Source organism: Manacus candei, unplaced genomic scaffold, assembly GCF_025592945.1.
Source record: "Manacus candei isolate 608988 ecotype Guabito, Panama unplaced genomic scaffold, ASM2559294v1 h1tg000050l, whole genome shotgun sequence".
Taxonomy (NCBI): domain Eukaryota; kingdom Metazoa; phylum Chordata; class Aves; order Passeriformes; family Pipridae; genus Manacus; species Manacus candei.
Window position 1 is genome coordinate 1,807,953 of NW_026138098.1, and position 16,127 is coordinate 1,824,079.

Below are 16,127 nucleotides of genomic sequence, written 5' to 3' on the forward strand. Positions count from 1 at the left end.
AATTGGCCAGGATCCTACTGTACTTCCTTCTCCTGGATTTCTGCAGAGGTGTTTCAGCAACAGCTCTCGGGAGCTTTTCTGGGATAGTTGGAAGTCTTAGAAGAAGGCTCCTCCACTGGTGATCCTGATGTCACCCATTGCCTTGTACCTGCAGTGGGTCCCAGCTGCAGCATTGACTCTGGACCTTGAACTGCTCTGAGGTTCCCAGATCTGAGTCTTTCTTTCTGTTTGCTGTCAAAACACAGCCAACAGTAGATTTCATAATCCAACTCTATCAAACAGCAGATCCACTTGGGCAGAGGGGTGCTAATAACTGGGGTTTTGTAAATGTGCCTGCCTTTGCCCAAAGTATTCTCCACAATGCTAAAGAAAAGAACGGGAAGTTTCACGGGGCAGTTTTTGACAAGAGTGATGTGCAAAGGTGCAGAGCAGACTCAGCCTCTCCTTTTCACACATCCTGTTTGCCTTCCATGGACACCAGCAGGAACCAACTGTTAACCCTCCCAACATATTGGTGACTTTGAACAACCCAGTGCTACTGGAATTTGGTTAATTCAGTTGTATCATCTCTTTTTTCTTTTCTTTCTCCTTGTGTTCCACTAGATGATAGAAACAGAGTGCTTCAAGGAGCTGAATGTGTTTGGACCAAATGGTACTATTTCACCAGACCTAAACAAAAGCTACCCCCCAGAGCCACCCAAGAAAGGATTGCTACAGAGAATATTTAAGCGACAGGTGAGATCTTTTATGGCTAAGACAAGGGAACTCCCACAGGTGCCCAGTGTCACAGCCATGTTCTGCTGGTATTTTTGTTAGGAGGAAGGCAGAGTGTCTCAGAGAGGGCTGGCTGTCACAGTTACCTGGTAATTCCCTGGCTAATCCTGCATGTCCCAGGTTTTCCATTTACCTCTTGTGATTTATATTTTTTTTTACTGCCAGAAGTTCCAGTGTTGTTCATGAGTTTTGTTTCCAGCAGTTGAAGTTCCTTGTGAAAATCCTTGATTTATATGTTTAAAAAAAAAAAAAAGGAAAAGAAAATGCAAATTTTGAGGGAGGTGGTCATGGCAGGAAACCAAGACAGTAAAAAGAGAGCAGACCAGATCATGCATGATGTACAGGTTTCATGAGGCCCCATGGCACCACTTGCAAATCTCAATAGCATTGTTAGACTGATCTGTTTCTGTAGAGTTAAAACCATGCCTGAGCATTGGCAGGTATCCTCTGTATTAGCCAGATTTAGCAGATACTGACATTTTGCAGTGAATTGATTTGACTCCTGGAGCTCGAGTGAGTCTTCTTTGCTTCATTCCTCAAGAACTGCCATGGTCCTGCTGACCTAGAGGGAATACAGGTAAGAAAGTAAAGAATATTTTGCATCCAAAGATCTTCAAACAAAAAAACCTTGCAGTCCAGTCAGTACCTTATCACCGTAAAATGAGCAATGTTGGACTAAAAATAAAAGCATGGCATATTTTGCAAATCTAATTGCCGTTGTCTTCCTCTCTCTACAGCATCAGAACAATTCAAAGAGCTCTCCAAATTCAAAGGCCAGTTTAAATCACCACATAAATTCAAATCACGTGAGTTCAAACTCCACTGGAAGCAGCTAGTTCCAGCTCAGTTTTGTGAAACAACGTGTTGCATCCTTCCACTATAATCTCTGGAGCTTCTGTGGATGAGAGAGCCTCCACCATTGAGTGAAAATAAAAGGGATCTCCCAAAATGGAGATTTTCTATCCATTCCTTCCAGTGGAGCCTCGCATTTTAAGAAGAATTTTCCACTCAGGTCTGTTTTTGGAGGTGGCACTCAAGACTGTGTGAATCACATTTGTCTATTTAGAACATTGCAATAGAAATTCAATGAACATGACTACTTGCACGTATTTAAATAGCATCATACTAGAACTGAATTTTGTCTTTATTATTTTTAAAGAAAAGTTTTGTAAATTTCTCTATTGTCTCAGTTTACATTTTGTACATTTGTATTTAAATGAAAGTCAGACTTTGGAGGTGTATATTTTCCAAGCAGCAGCTGTAAAGCCATGTGTTTTAAGACATTTTTTTAAAAGAAACAAAATGTGACTCAAGACTTCCAGAGCCTCAAATGAGAAATCATTCTTTTTAGCAATTCTAGAAAATTCTTCATAAATCACTTTATCAGTCTGGGGTTTAATGACATGCATTTTTATGGAACAGTTTATTCTTAATTATTTTACATCTGTATATTTGGTTTACAGCAACACTGCATACATTTCTCCTCTTCATTAGTTTGTAATGTCTCGCATTAAATGCTAACAGACAAGATTTTGGTGCATTCAAGAATGCTACTTGCCATGCTGAAGGTTTGTGATGTCATGGGACCAGCCCAGCTGAGATTTGCACTTCCTTCTGTTGTTGTTTCATCAAGTACTTTTTAGTTAGAAAAGGAGCCCTATTTGAAGCTCTTCTCCTTCACTGGTTTTTGTGCTGTTTCTAATGACAGATAGAACAAAGCTGAGTGAGAGGTGACCTGGAAAGCAAACGTCCATTTATTTTTCAAACCTGCACCTGCTGAAATGAGAGCAAAACTCAAAGTATTCTCTGTGCTGCAGTCAAATTCCAAGACCTTTCCACAGTTGCTCATATCAAACAGGTAGCAAGAGAGAAGTTCAACAGTCTGGTTTGTGCTGACCCTGAGATTTGTGATGACTTAGAGCTGAGCTGTGGGGGTTCAGAGTGGCAGCAGCAGAACCTACAGGCTGTGTCTGCACTTAGAGTCCTTCCATGTGTCATGCAAACACCCCATGACTCCTCCCCTCGATTAGATCCTCAGCTGAATAAAATATCAGTTCTGAAATAGTACCTCCCACGTTGGGTTCCATCATCCTTTGTCCAGGATCCTTTAACCATTGACAAAAACTGGTATAAACAGGACCAGTCAGGATCAGCAGCAGAACCTCAGGCATCAGAATCGTGCTCTTCTCAAGTATGCCCCTATCTATTATTGGTAAGAACACCAGAGCAAAAATATGGTTACTTCCCTTCAACAAGAATTGGAAGACCTTTGTCCCCCCAGCTGCAGGCAGTGTGTTCTGTAAAGCATGTTGGTTCCCCATGCTCTTTGCTGTGTTGGCTGCACTGTACTGATGATTTTACACCTTTGGGTCATCAGGAACATCTGAAGCCGGCCTGATGTGTCTAAAACCCTGTTAGCTTGTAGTGCAGCTATCCCAGGGTACAAGGAAGTTCCAGTGGAACTTTTAATAGTCAAAATTCCTTAGACTGTCAGGTGTATGTTCTATGTGTCCAGTGCTGAGGGGGAAGAAGATGCAGGTTAGTAGTGGCAAGTCTCTGAGTGAGAAAGACACTGGAATTCGTAGTAAAGCAGCTTGAGGTCATGAGGGAGAGAGAAATGACAGGGGCAGGACTTGCACAAAGCAGCTGGCAGAGAAAAGTTGAGAAAGGGAGATGAGGCTTGAGCCCCTCTGCCATGGCAGAGGATGGCATTGCAGGTCCTACAGAAGATGCAAGATTTTAGGCAGGTAGTAATAGATGAGAATTATAACCAATTTTATCTCTCTGAACCAGCTATAAATCAAATCTGTAATGGTTTCAGCTTCCTGATGACGACTAACATTTTCTTTCTTTACCATCTAATAACAACAAAACCCTTACTGAAAGCTGGTGAACCAATTGCACATACAGGTTGGAGCTGGCCTTATACATCTTAGCTGCCACCAGCATTGTCTAGTGGTGGATGACTTCTGAGTGACAGCAGTGAAGGACAGCGTTTGTGCCTTGTCCTGCTCTCCTTTCAGCTGGCACAGTTCCTCACTCTGCACCTCTAGGACTCTACCAGTGGAGACACAGGGACAGTGCAAAGTCCTGGAAGGATGAGAGCTGCATTCATTGACTGCTGATGCTTAGAGGACACTGTGGTAGGATTAGATATCCTGAATCCTCAAGGTGTGCACCCAAAGGCCTAGGATGGACTCCCTCTGGGTTCCACCTCCTTGGGAGCAGTGAGTGAGGAAGAGCAGAGACACAAAACAAGATAATTGAGGGAGATTTCGTGCTGCATCCCTTAACTGTGTCCATCCTGAATGACAAACTATAAACAGTATTATGATACTGGGGCAGCAGAACTGTTGTACTTTTTCAGTGCCCAGCAACGAAAGACTTAATATTGTACATCTCTAGTGCTGATGAACAGTCCTAGAGATCTCCCTGACAGGGTTTGCCTACAACAAAACCCACAGGATTTCTTTCTTATAGCCTTTTTTTTTTTTAATTATTCAGCTCACCTTGCACTCAAGACTGGAGTAGGACCACAGTCCTCTCACTTCCACTATGTGACCAGGTGCCATTTGGTTTGATGGATTTTCTCTGCCTCCGTTTCAATTACAATACAAATTCTTTCCAAAAAAATGCATATATTCAGATCTAGTTGCTTGTTTTAAATAGACAGATAAGCAAACTTAGCTCTTTTTAAGAATCAGAAATTATGCAATCTGATCCTGAATTGTGCAAACATGTTTTTTTTATTTTTAAATCTTTACAGAGCAGTCAGATGAACACTAATTGGTTTACAGGCTTTTGTAAGTCAGGTGTTTGCTATCCATTTTCTACAGCGTCTCAAGGTTCACTTGAGTCTTGTAGCATTTTTTCCCACTCTCTGTTGGATGGGAGGCTTTTTTTAAACCGAGGGATAATGAAGGAAAAAATAACAAACTCTTGAGTGTGCACCCTTGACCTGGATTGTCTAAAAAGAGATTTTTCACAAGCATGGCCATGACTCAGATGTTGTTTCTGAACAAAAAGCTGCTTGTGAAGTTCAGAAAGGTGTGAAGATAATCAAGCCAAGCAGGTACTGGAGATCAAGCTGAGCGTTAGAAACTGCAGAATTCAATATCACAGTGTCCATCTGGCCCTACTGATTAGAGACTCCTGGTAACTGGCAGTTCAGAGGCAGAACAGCTCTCTGTAAAAACAGTTTAATACCATCTCAATTTGCAGTCATCCCAGAAACTATGGCTGAGAGTGCCATCAGCAGTGGGAATCAAGCTTGGCTGACCCAGTAAAGCATCTGATTTGAAGACGCCGATTCTTAAGGTCATTCTCCCAGACCTCAGGATCCAGCTTGAATTCTTTGCTTCAGCTGTCAAAGCCTCACATTTCAAGTCCAAACTGGTGCATGTTCTTCCTTGGTTTATCACATGTTGGTCACAGTTTCCTCAGTCACCTGAGACTGCACACACCAGGCCATATTACACATCCAGCCTGGCCTGGGGCTCAGAGACAGGGTTGTCTCTCTGAGGGTCAGAGGGAACAGTTTGATGAGGCAAGTGAGAACCCCCTCAGCCTGCATGAACAGCCATCACAGAGGTCTCTGTTCCCACGTGTCTCGGCCTCAGTCAGGAGTTCCCTGCACAGGCTTTTCTGGAAGAGCAATAAATGCCCCTCCTTATAGCACAGCTGCTTCTTCTCACCAATCCCCCTGGAACAGGAGGCTGCAGGAACTGGCTTCATTGTGGACAAGATATGTGTGTTTTAACCTCTCTCCACGTTTAGTTGTGCTCATTCTCTTTGTTCAGTTGGTATTTGTAATGCTCAAGTTGCTCAGTGTAGAGGAGATCATTCATCAGGCATTTCTAAGCATTTCCCTTACAGTCTTTGGAAAGACTGGATTTTTCTTTCAAGGAACATCTTTGGGTTAGTCTGTCCCTTGGCATGTAGTCCATCTTCCTTCATGTGTGTAGCACGAAGCACAAAGTGCCCTGCAGGAGCTTTAGAAGTCCAGACTTAAAGGTTCTCCTGCCCAAGGAAGGTCCTAGTCTGGGTCAGGCTGTGGGGAGGTACATTTGGCAGTGAGGTTTGGGAGAATCTGTTCAACGGCTCCATGAAAAACAGGAGATTCCAGAGTTGTCTATCTCATGCCTTTCACAAATATGCCCTGACACTGAAAATGCTACTAATTATTTAGAGTAAAAAAAATGACTAACACCCTCATGCTAAAGCTGAGAGAAAGTCTGCATAAGTTTAAAACAATTCTTCTCTTTTGTGTGCTGGGCAGGATACAGTGTCTTTTGCACTAAATAATATTACAGTGCTGGCTGGTAATAATTGTCTGTCCTTAACTGAAAAGAAAAAAAAAAGATAAATAAATTGCTTTAGAGAATTTTAAAGTTATTTCCTTTAAGGAGAATAAAAAATTTCATCAGAGAAGGTGAAAGCCAACAACATGCTACAGTATTATACACTCACCTCTCCCAAACATCACTATGATAACACAAATGCAAGCTGCTGCTGTTGGTTCAGCTAAGCTGGGGTACTGACAAATGGGCTTCATGAAAGAAACAATTTTAAACAGATTGCTGCCTATTCACTATAATGAATATTACTGCTGGCACATACTCTTCTCCTTGGTTTATGTACTGGAGCCAGGAGTGATGGTTTGGGTTCCAATTCTGCCCGTGTTTTTCTTCACTGCCCTGGGCAAACCTCTGGGCAGTTTTGTTTTCCCACTCTTAAATATGGAGGGATGCTCTCTGTCTGTCAATTGAAAGCACTTTGGAGTCTGTGCAGAAACCAGATCAATATCAACTCTTTGTATTATTATTTCAGTGAAATAGGCTTAGTATAGCTGCTCTTATTTACATGACTGGGGAGATGACTTTTCTAAATTAGGGCTCTTTTATTATTGGTTTGTCTTAGTTCCTTAGAGACACTGAAAGAGAAAGCACTGCACTTCTGTGAGACATCTCCAACAGACCATGAGGTGACAGTGCAAATGTTAAAAGTATTAATTTCTTACTTAAAAGCTGGCCAGTAATGATAGCATTCCCATGAACACATCCTCTTTTTTTAGGTAGGAGATAAATAGTTACAAGGAAGGGAACAAAATGACATTCATTGGTTCAACTTTTTTGGCCGAGCCTGCAAAGGATTCCCTGCATTGCCAGTTGAGTGAGGATTCCCTGCATTAGCAGTTGAGTGAGGATTCCCTGCATTAGCAGTTGAGTGAGGGGCTGTGTGAAGTCCCAGAGGTGCATCTGTGGCCAGCACTGGGTCAGCTCTGCCCAGCCATGGAAACAAAAGAGGCAACATCCCTGGGATTGGAGGGCTCCGAAGGGGAGCTCCTGCAGAAGATTCACTGCCAGAGAAGGAACACCTCAGGTGGTGGTTGGATGGCAAGTGTTCTCCTGCCTCATCACCCCACCCACAGCTGTCAGATACGTTGATTAGCAAGCTCAAACGAGTTGTTTCATGTGTGTTGGATGCGGTCTCCCTTAACTGCATTTCTTTTAAACACTGGACACTCTTCTAAAAGACTGAACATTTTAGCCTTTTGAAGGTGAAAGTTGTAAAAACTTTGTTTTGTGTTTCTGAGCAATGTAGATAGACCTAAAGATTTCATGAACTATCATGTGGTTGCCCATATCCGACTAATAATTAAATTGTAAAATTGCAGTTTCATATTAGGGTTAGTCTTTTCACCTGCTTTAAAAATTAAAAATCATATTTGGTATATAAACACACACAGAATATCCTGATTCAATTTCAAGAGCATATCCAGGATTAAATGTTTTTAAGCACTTCTAATACTGTAGTCTATAAGAGGAGCAGACACTTCTAAAGCAATGTTAAAAGTTGTCTTTCATAACTGAGTCAACAGATCATTTTTGTAATAAATTAAAGCAAGTGTTCTCAATTAGAAGAGCTAGTGGCTGTTGGTATTGTACAAAAAAAATCATTCTAATATCCAAAGGGTTGGGGTGGGGAGGGTCTGTTTGGTTTTGTTTCTCTTTCCAGGGAGATCTTTAACATTGTTTGATGAAGCTAGTTTCATTTTGAGATTGTTACTGAAGATAAAGGCTTCTGTGTTCTATGGCTGCTTGGATTCTTCGTACATAATGTCCTAGTAATGTCACAGTGCTGCTGTATCTAGATCAAACCACTGTTTTGATTGGGGTTTTTGGCTTTGTTTTTTTTTTTTTCTTTTCGTTTGGGTTTTTTTTTTAATAAATTCCTTAATTTAAATACATGAAAATTATATGTTTTACTTTAATGAAGCACGTAATCAAACGGAGACTCCTGAAGTCCTTGGGATCCTGAAGATGATTACTGAGAGGGTGGGATGCAGTCCATACCTTGCTGGATGCTTTAGTGGCTTCATATGTTTTGTATTTTCTGTCCCATCACATCTTCAGGAAGACTGAGGGAACCAAAAGCCAAACTGAGGTTATATCTCCCTTTGTGAAGGTTCAGATTCTCATTTGAAAGCAGGTTGTGTTTCTCCTGGCACCTCCTTCCTCTGCCTTCCATCCTCACCTCCCCAGCCTCTCTCTGCTCTCTCAGCCAACACAACTCTTTACAGCCTTAAAGGTAAGTTCAAGGAGAGGATGACAAACTCACCAGTAGGGACACAGGCTTGAGAAGACATGAAATATGTTTTAAAGTAAGGTGAGCACTGATTTATGAGGCCCTACAGAGGATTTTGCTCCAGTCTGGCAGAGAGAATATGCTTACAGAAGGAAAACAACATCCAGCCAAGTGTGCTGTTCAGTATTCCCCACAGAAAGATCTAAAACAGAGATAAAGAGTGGCTGCAAAATCTCCAGGAGGGAAGTGATGCACTGCTTTTGTTGTTAAGAGGAGAAAGGAGAATTTTTCGGGGAGGCATAAAGAATATTTTTATGAGACTGCTAATGGCAAGCAGTGTCTGCATCGAGTTTCTTGAAAGAACATTGTGAAAATAGATTATCTGCATGAAAGAAGCAGCTGCATCCAACAGCTAAAGTCAGTGAAACCTAAGGTAATAGACTGTATAAATTCAGGTTGTGCACATTCTCACTTTCCAAACAAACCCAGGCCATTTTTCACAAGATTTTAACAATCTGAGAGGAGATGAAATTTTATTCCTTCTCTTAACAGTTCTTGGCAGGGTTTTTTTCTCTCTGTAACTTCATGTCTTTTCTGTAACATCTAGATATGTTCCCTCCTGGGAGATGTAATCTTCCTTAGACTTTTCCACTACCTCTGACATGAGATGGGCAACTTCTCAGAGGGAAGTCATGACACAGTTTTGAAGGAAATCCAATTTAAAAAGCATGTCAACTTTTTTTAATTCCCTAGGGTGTTTTACAGATGAAAAATACCATAAATGGACCTGACTCTGCAATTTAAGGTCTATGGGGTTCTTTTGAGTGAGTAAACAGTACAAGTTGCTGCCAAGTCAAAGCCTAATTTTTTGCATTTTGTGATTCTATTTCACTTTTGGTATTCAGTAAAAGTAAAAAATAAAATTAAAATAGGGCCTGTTAAAAGCTGGTGCTCTGCCTTGCCCTGAGCAGAAAGAGTGACTGCCCAGAGGCTGAGCAGCTTGAATAGCCCATTTACAGATACTTGGGTAAATCACAGGATCATAGACTCATTAAGGTTGGAAAAGACTTCCAAAATCATCAAGTCCAGCCTTTGGCCAAACACCACCCTGTCAACTGAACCAGAGCACTGGGTGCCACCTCCAGGGATGGTGACTCCACCAGCTCCCTGGGCAGCCTGTCCCAATGCCTGACCACCCTTTCAGTGAGGAAAGTACCTGGTTTTCTGGGGTTTATTTTAATTATGGTCTATCACTGCTAATTTTTTTCTTAACTCAGGAAAAGTTTTCTCCTTCACTATTAGCAAATGTGAGTGGCACCCTAAGAATGCAAGTCTCCACATACCTCTGTTTATATGGCAGAGGTCTGCAGAGAGACTCAAGATGCTCCAGACCTGCTAATCTGGGGTCACTGCAGTGTGATAACCATTAAAATATCAGGAACAGGAAGGCAGGCAGTTTGCCTTTTTTTTTTTTTCCAAAAAGCTTGTAGATTGGAAATTATTTGCAAAACTAAACTTCAAAAGCACACATTCAGGGGTGCTAAGCCACATGTTTAAGGAATGAAAGAATTAAGGTTGCCTGTGTTCCATTAATATTGTTCCCTTCTCCTTATGCACTGTTATTATTATGCCCTCTCATAATACTCTGTTATTACTATGCATTCACTCCTAGAGGAGAAACTAACCCCTGGCAAACTTACAATGAGAACCAGATGCATCCCCTCAATGGCATCTCCTAACACATTGTGGCTTTCAGACTTTCATTTAAATCTAAAAAAGAAAAATATTTTCCTGCAGGGAAAAATCTCACCTAATTGGCTGCTCCCTCCATTTGCAGCAGGAAGGCATTTGGGAATTCTGAAAAATTCATTTGGCCTAAGTGTACAGTGCTTTCTCCCACACACCAAGGGCTGAGAGCTCTCAGGATCCCATCTCGGTTGCCTTGGGTCATCTTGATCCCAGGACTGGGGAATGACTCTTATATGTTTCATTTCCATTTTAGGGGGGAAACTCTTGGCTGTTTCCTGAGGGAACTGGCAGGAGGGGTGTGAGAGGTTCCTTAATCTGCCCTCTCCTTTCTGCGTGTTCATCCACACACTCTGAAAGACAGAAAGGTGTGGCCCAAGAGCTGAGGAGACAGTGCAAAAGAAATATTTCTGCAAATAGGTGTTGGGAAGAAGGAAAATATGACCTGCAGAAGGGACAAGGCACACCTTGGGGCAAGTTTCACAAGGACTGAAGAAATGGGAGGAACAAGGAGGGAAAAGTGATGGAGAGGAGTCAGCACTGGAAGGGATTAGGTCTAGCCAGGGGCATGGCTTAATTGTTAAATCACAATAAGTCTGAAAGGAAAGAGACAAGACATCAACTCAAACCAACACTGTAATGAATTTATTGCCAATGATACCACAGGCAGTAGTAGATCTTTCTGGAAGCTTAAAATCATTGCCCCACTTTGGGTCTGGTATTCAGTCAGGGCACTGTGGAATTAAACACTGACATTTCCCACAATGAAAAGCTTCAGCTGCAGCTGACATTGTATACTTACACAACCACGATAAATACTGATCCCATAAACAATTTGAAGCTCAGATTACATTAGGAATTTGCTGTGTTGTTCTCATATTTACAATAGGAAAGTAGGAAGGAGCCTTCTTTCATGCTTAATTCCATCATTCTGACTCAAATCTAGCATTTTTTTCCTCTTTGCCCTTGTAGTGGCTTTTAACTCAGAGGTTTCTGAGTCTGCAAATGAAACCATAATAGCTGATCATATTTAAAAGTAAATCTTCTCTCTGTGTTTGCTTCTTCACATGTCAAGCTCTTACAGTGATCCACCTGGAGATTACATGTGGCAATGAGTGAAAATCAATAATTTTTCATCAACTATTTTGTCTGTGTCATAAATAAGAGATAATAAGACCATAAATTAGTTGGGCCACAGTGATAAAACCAAGAGGCTTAAAACAAGCAGAGTAACTAGGCAGAACACAACATTCTTTCTTCAGATTAACTAACACAAACTCCACAATAGGAAACAAGCTACTCCTCTGACACTTATCACCTTTTTCGAGGCCATGTAAGCATTTAAGTAACATATGCACATATTTAGAACTCTGCTATGAGTCACACCTATGGGGCAATTATGCTGACTCTCTGCAGAAAATAGTTGAAAACAAATCTATGTATGTGATGTAAATCAAGAACACAAAATGAGAGACTATTTCCTCCCCCAAACAAGCATCTTTCTGTGCCAGAGGGGGCTGACGTGTCTGAACTAAAGTCGGGATGGTGCTGAACAGGAACAATTTTTCCTGGGAAAGCCGTAACCAGCCCTGGTGTCATTTCTTCTGCACAAATACTTCTAGGGGAGCAGTGATGTGCATTGTCAAAACGTCCAAACAGTCACTCTTATAGAGCTTCAGGACATTCTGGATTTTGTCCTGCCCATTGCACTGGGTCCCTTTCTGGCTGTGCTGGTGTGCTGGCACACAGGCCCCCTCCCTGTCCTGCCCCGCCACCAGCACGGCGCTGCAGCTGCTCCTGCGCCGGGATCCCCTCTGGGGGCTCTCGTCACCAAATGCTTTTGCTGTCCTGTTGGATCTCTTACTTCCATAGCTCCCCAGCTCCAGCAGCCTCTCGTTGAAGTACTCCTGCAGTGGTTTGTCGTGGAAGGCAGTGCTGGCTGTCAGGGGCCCTTCCAAGGAGCCTCTCCGGGAGCTCCCCAAGCGATGGGCTAACGAAGGTCTCCTTGAAAAATCAGTCAGCTGGGATGAGGAGTTCTTTCCTCTTTCCAAATCCTGGAAAAGTTGGTTGAAGGCTGGAATTCCCACGTAATTTCTTGATAGCTATTTTATATGGGGGGAGGGAGGGGGAGAGAAAAAAGCAGGATTGGGGGCAGGAGAGAGAAAGAAATCTGAATTAAAATATACTGGCTTAAGCGGAAAAAGAGTCTAAGGTGTGTGATTCCATACAGTGAAGAACTGTTAGAGAACATTTGAGCTTCTTAATCCAAATTCTCTGAAGACCATGCATTTTGGTCTGGATCCCTCTCTGAAACAGAAGTGCATTGGGCTGAGCTTAATTAATGCTGAGCTTAATGAATGCTGAGCATTTTTACCTCCTACCAGCTCTGGTGTACTGCCACAATTTTCTGTAGCCTCTGTGAAAATCTAACTTTCTGAAAGAATCTCTCACCTATCTGTATCAACAGAATTTTAGGTTTATCTTTTTAAAATCCCCTTAGCCTGTAGCTGCTCTTTCCCAAGGTAAAAACAGATCCCACTTCTAAGAGGATTTTTTTTTCCCCCTTTTCCTTAATCCCAGGTAAATCTGTGCTGAACTTCAGTGTATTTTTACAAGAATTGTAATTTTCACATACAATTTATTTCTACATCTTAAAACTACAAACTTTATTATTGTGGCACCACATCATAGCATAGATGTGCATAAACTTTTCTGCTCCTTTCCTGTTGCAGGCCAAATTCACACCTGAGTTATTTGAATAGTCAAAGAAAGACCTGATCCAGCCCCCACTGGATGTCTTCAGGCTGATTTCAGGGGAACATCCATGCTGTGAGTCCTTTTTTAGACTGCTGGAAATTCACCATGTAAAAGGTTGACTCTCCATGACCACAGTTTAATGTCCCCTGGGTTTTCCAAGTCACTGCTCTGCCATTCCCACCTTTCTCACAGGTATTCCAAGACACCCTGGCCTGTCTCAAGCTACCAGGAGGGACAGCTGGTTTCTGTACAGCAAGTAAGAGCAGAGCAAGGCTTTTTCTCTGAAAACCTTAGCAGTTTGTCTTGAAGGAAGAGCTGGTTTACATTATATTACTGTTTCTAATCAATAAAAAGAAAGACTATACTGTATGTGGATGACAGCCACAGCGGGATCGTGGAACATTTTGCAATCATTTATTATGCCTGACAATGCCTTTGGTATATAAAAAAAGCCATCACTCATGCAGTTTTTGACAATCTCTAATTAAGGCTGGATACTCTCTAAGGGTCCAGCCACAAATCTGGATTCAGAGCCCAGCAATGTCTCAGCAGGGCACTCCATCATCAGCCTTTGACATGTTGCCTACTAGTAATGAATGAAAAACATTGAGCTCAAATGAGAAATAGTGGATTGGACATGCCATGTAAACTGAAAAGCAATCAAGTTTTTGATCTCTCACTCTTCCATCACACTTCATTCTGGAAGGGACCCAGCAAATCAAATGCCCCTGCCTAGAGTGGTTGTACTTTTGGAAGAAGTTAGGTAATTGGAGAACACTAAAACTTGACTAAAAAGCAGTCTTCCTAACTAAAACTTTTTAAAAACATTTAAAAAATAAAATCAACCTAAAATAATAACCAACTTTAAAATGTAGCGGAATAAAACTCATTCAAGTCAAGTTTTTCTATACCAAACCACAGTGCAAACCTTATTATCGTATCAAATATCAGCTTGCCAGGACACAGGGGAATTATTCCTCTAACAGAAGAATAGGTAGCATTTATCACATATTGTAAAGAGAGGTTTTGCATACAAACCTTAATATCCTGGAAGCCTGGATATTCTGGGATGATGGGCAAGGCACACTTGCTAACAGTGTTTGAGTGCCTTTTTTGCACCATCCTGTGAGAGCAACTGCAGCTCCTGGAGAGGTGGGATTGTCCCAGCTCAGGTGGATTGTCAGTGGCACGGAGTGGTTTGCAGTGTTTTATGTAGCAGGTTCTCAGGCACAGCACCGAGGCAGGTCCCTCCATTTCAGCACGGTTCAGAGGAGTCTGGGGGCAATGTGTGCTCCAGAAAAATTCTCTCTCCTGGTTTTCCTCTAATGTCTTGGACTAGTGAGTCCCCTGACAGGCTGCAGTGCTGGGTGGCAGCAGGCACAGCAGGCACAGCAGGCACAGCAGGCACAGCTGGCACTCAAACAGCTCTGGGCAGTGCAGCTCTTGCTCATCAGCTCGGGTTCATCAGATCACGGGCAGGCGATGCCTTCGCTGAGGTCTGAAACCCTCCAACCATTAATGCTGCTTTTATCCCCTGAGAGCTCCTCGCAGACGGTCGGTAAATCTTCCCCACGGACGCAAAGGGTTCAGGTGAGGGGGGAATTTGCAGGGATTACTGGCTCTCCCACCGTCATCCCAGACAGTCTGATGTGGCTGCTGACGCGGCAGCAATTAGAGCAGATCAACAACCTGCATGCAGGAGTCGTCACTGAGCCTATTTGGAGCAGGCAGATCACTGCCCTTCTGACTGGGCATCCCTGACACCAAAACATCAAGGGCTTTAGCTCAGCAAGGCAAAAGGGGAGTTAAGTCAACACAGTGAGGCAACAGGGCAGGACTTTCCTGCCCTGACAGTGTAGAAAGCTGCAATAAAATATTCCTCCCTGTGCCACTGGGCTTCCTCAGTGTGGTTGGAGATGAGGTGCAGCCCTGGAGGTCGGAGGAGATCCGAACTGCCTTGCTGTGTGTGGGGCTGTGTCGGGAGAGGGATGCACTGCCCTCAAACAGCCTGGCACCGGTGCACATTTGGCAAGAGACCGTGGGGACAGCAAGACTCCTTTCAGCCAAAGCTGTGAAAATGTTCACAGCAAGAAGCAGTAGCTGCCCTGAACAGCTCACACTCGACACATCACAGATGAGGGGCAGGCAGGGAAGCAGCTCCGCTGTTTTGATTTGGAGATGCATTGGTGGCATCATGTGCTAGAAACAGATAAATGTGTGTAGTTGCAACAGTTGACACCCATGAACTTTGGCAGCACAGGGCTCTTTATTGTCCCCAGTGACTGGTGACATGTCCTGCCATTTGCAGGGCAGCACCTCCATTCACTGCCCCACTGTGGCCAGTTTGCATGCAGAGCTTTGGCCCTGAGTGATGAGCTGCTTCTTCTCCATCACATGCTGTGAAGTAATTACTGTTCTCACTGATGCCTGTGGAAAGAATACAGAGAGGATTTGCAATCCCCTCAACCTCCAGGGCTTCTGCTTATTCAAGGTATTCATAAATGTTTGCCCACTCTGAATACATGCAAGTATTTGTGGATGTCCTGGACGAGCTAGAGATCCTTATGGATCCAGGGTATCCAGAAACACTTGCATGGACATATTCAGAGCTCTGACTGTGAGCTGAAGAGCTTTGGATCTTATCCATGAGACCATCAGCTGGATTCAGGTTAGTGCTTTAGACTCTGGCAGATGGCAGCTTGGCAGGCTCAGGGCAGAGGTCACAAGAGCAACACCCACCCGGCTGCTGGACCACAGCAGGTCAGGCACGAGCAAAGAGCCCACGTGAACACTTACACCCAGGTCAGGTGTGAGCAAAGAGCCCACATAAACACTTACACCCAGGTCAGGCGTGAGCAAAGAGCCCACGTAGACACTTACACCCAGGTCAGGTGTGAGCAAAGAGCCCACGTAGACACTTACACCCAGGTCAGGTGTGAGCAAAGAGCCCACGTAGACACTTACACCCAGCCCTCCACTATCCACGTGCAAAGGTGCAACAGCCCTTTTTACCAGCTCTGGCTCTGGCATTTTTTAATTTGAGGGTAAAACAACTCTCAGGCAGAGAGCAAAACTCACACTGAGAGTTGCCATTTCGGCTACGCCCCAGCAGTGTCTCATGGATCAGGGTCTGTGTCCACAGCTCTGTGTGAGCCACACACAGATTCAGATATGAGGCTGATGGCAACAATTTGTATGGAGAGATGTCACGATGCTTACAAAGTAATAGAGCTATGAGTCATCCCTGATGCAGCCCTGATTAT

The 16,127-nt window shown here is 43.2% G+C and overlaps 1 protein-coding gene across 5 annotated transcripts in view; it reads left to right on the forward strand.

Annotated features, from left to right (window-relative positions):
* GRK5 (G protein-coupled receptor kinase 5) overlaps nucleotides 1-6,144 on the forward strand; it is a 153,772-nt gene extending 147,628 nt beyond the window's left edge. For 4 of the 5 annotated variants that reach the window (XM_051800384.1, XM_051800386.1, XM_051800385.1 and 1 more), the window contains 2 exons: nucleotides 604-735; nucleotides 1,512-6,144. In XM_051800384.1, coding sequence (XP_051656344.1) covers nucleotides 604-735; nucleotides 1,512-1,610 — 231 coding nt within the window. In that variant the 3' untranslated portion in view covers nucleotides 1,611-6,144. Of the gene's footprint in view, nucleotides 1-603; nucleotides 736-1,260; nucleotides 1,352-1,511 lie in introns of all 5 variants that reach the window. The other variant, XR_007906768.1, reaches the window with a different exon arrangement.
* Nucleotides 6,145-16,127: the final 9,983 nt, after the last annotated feature.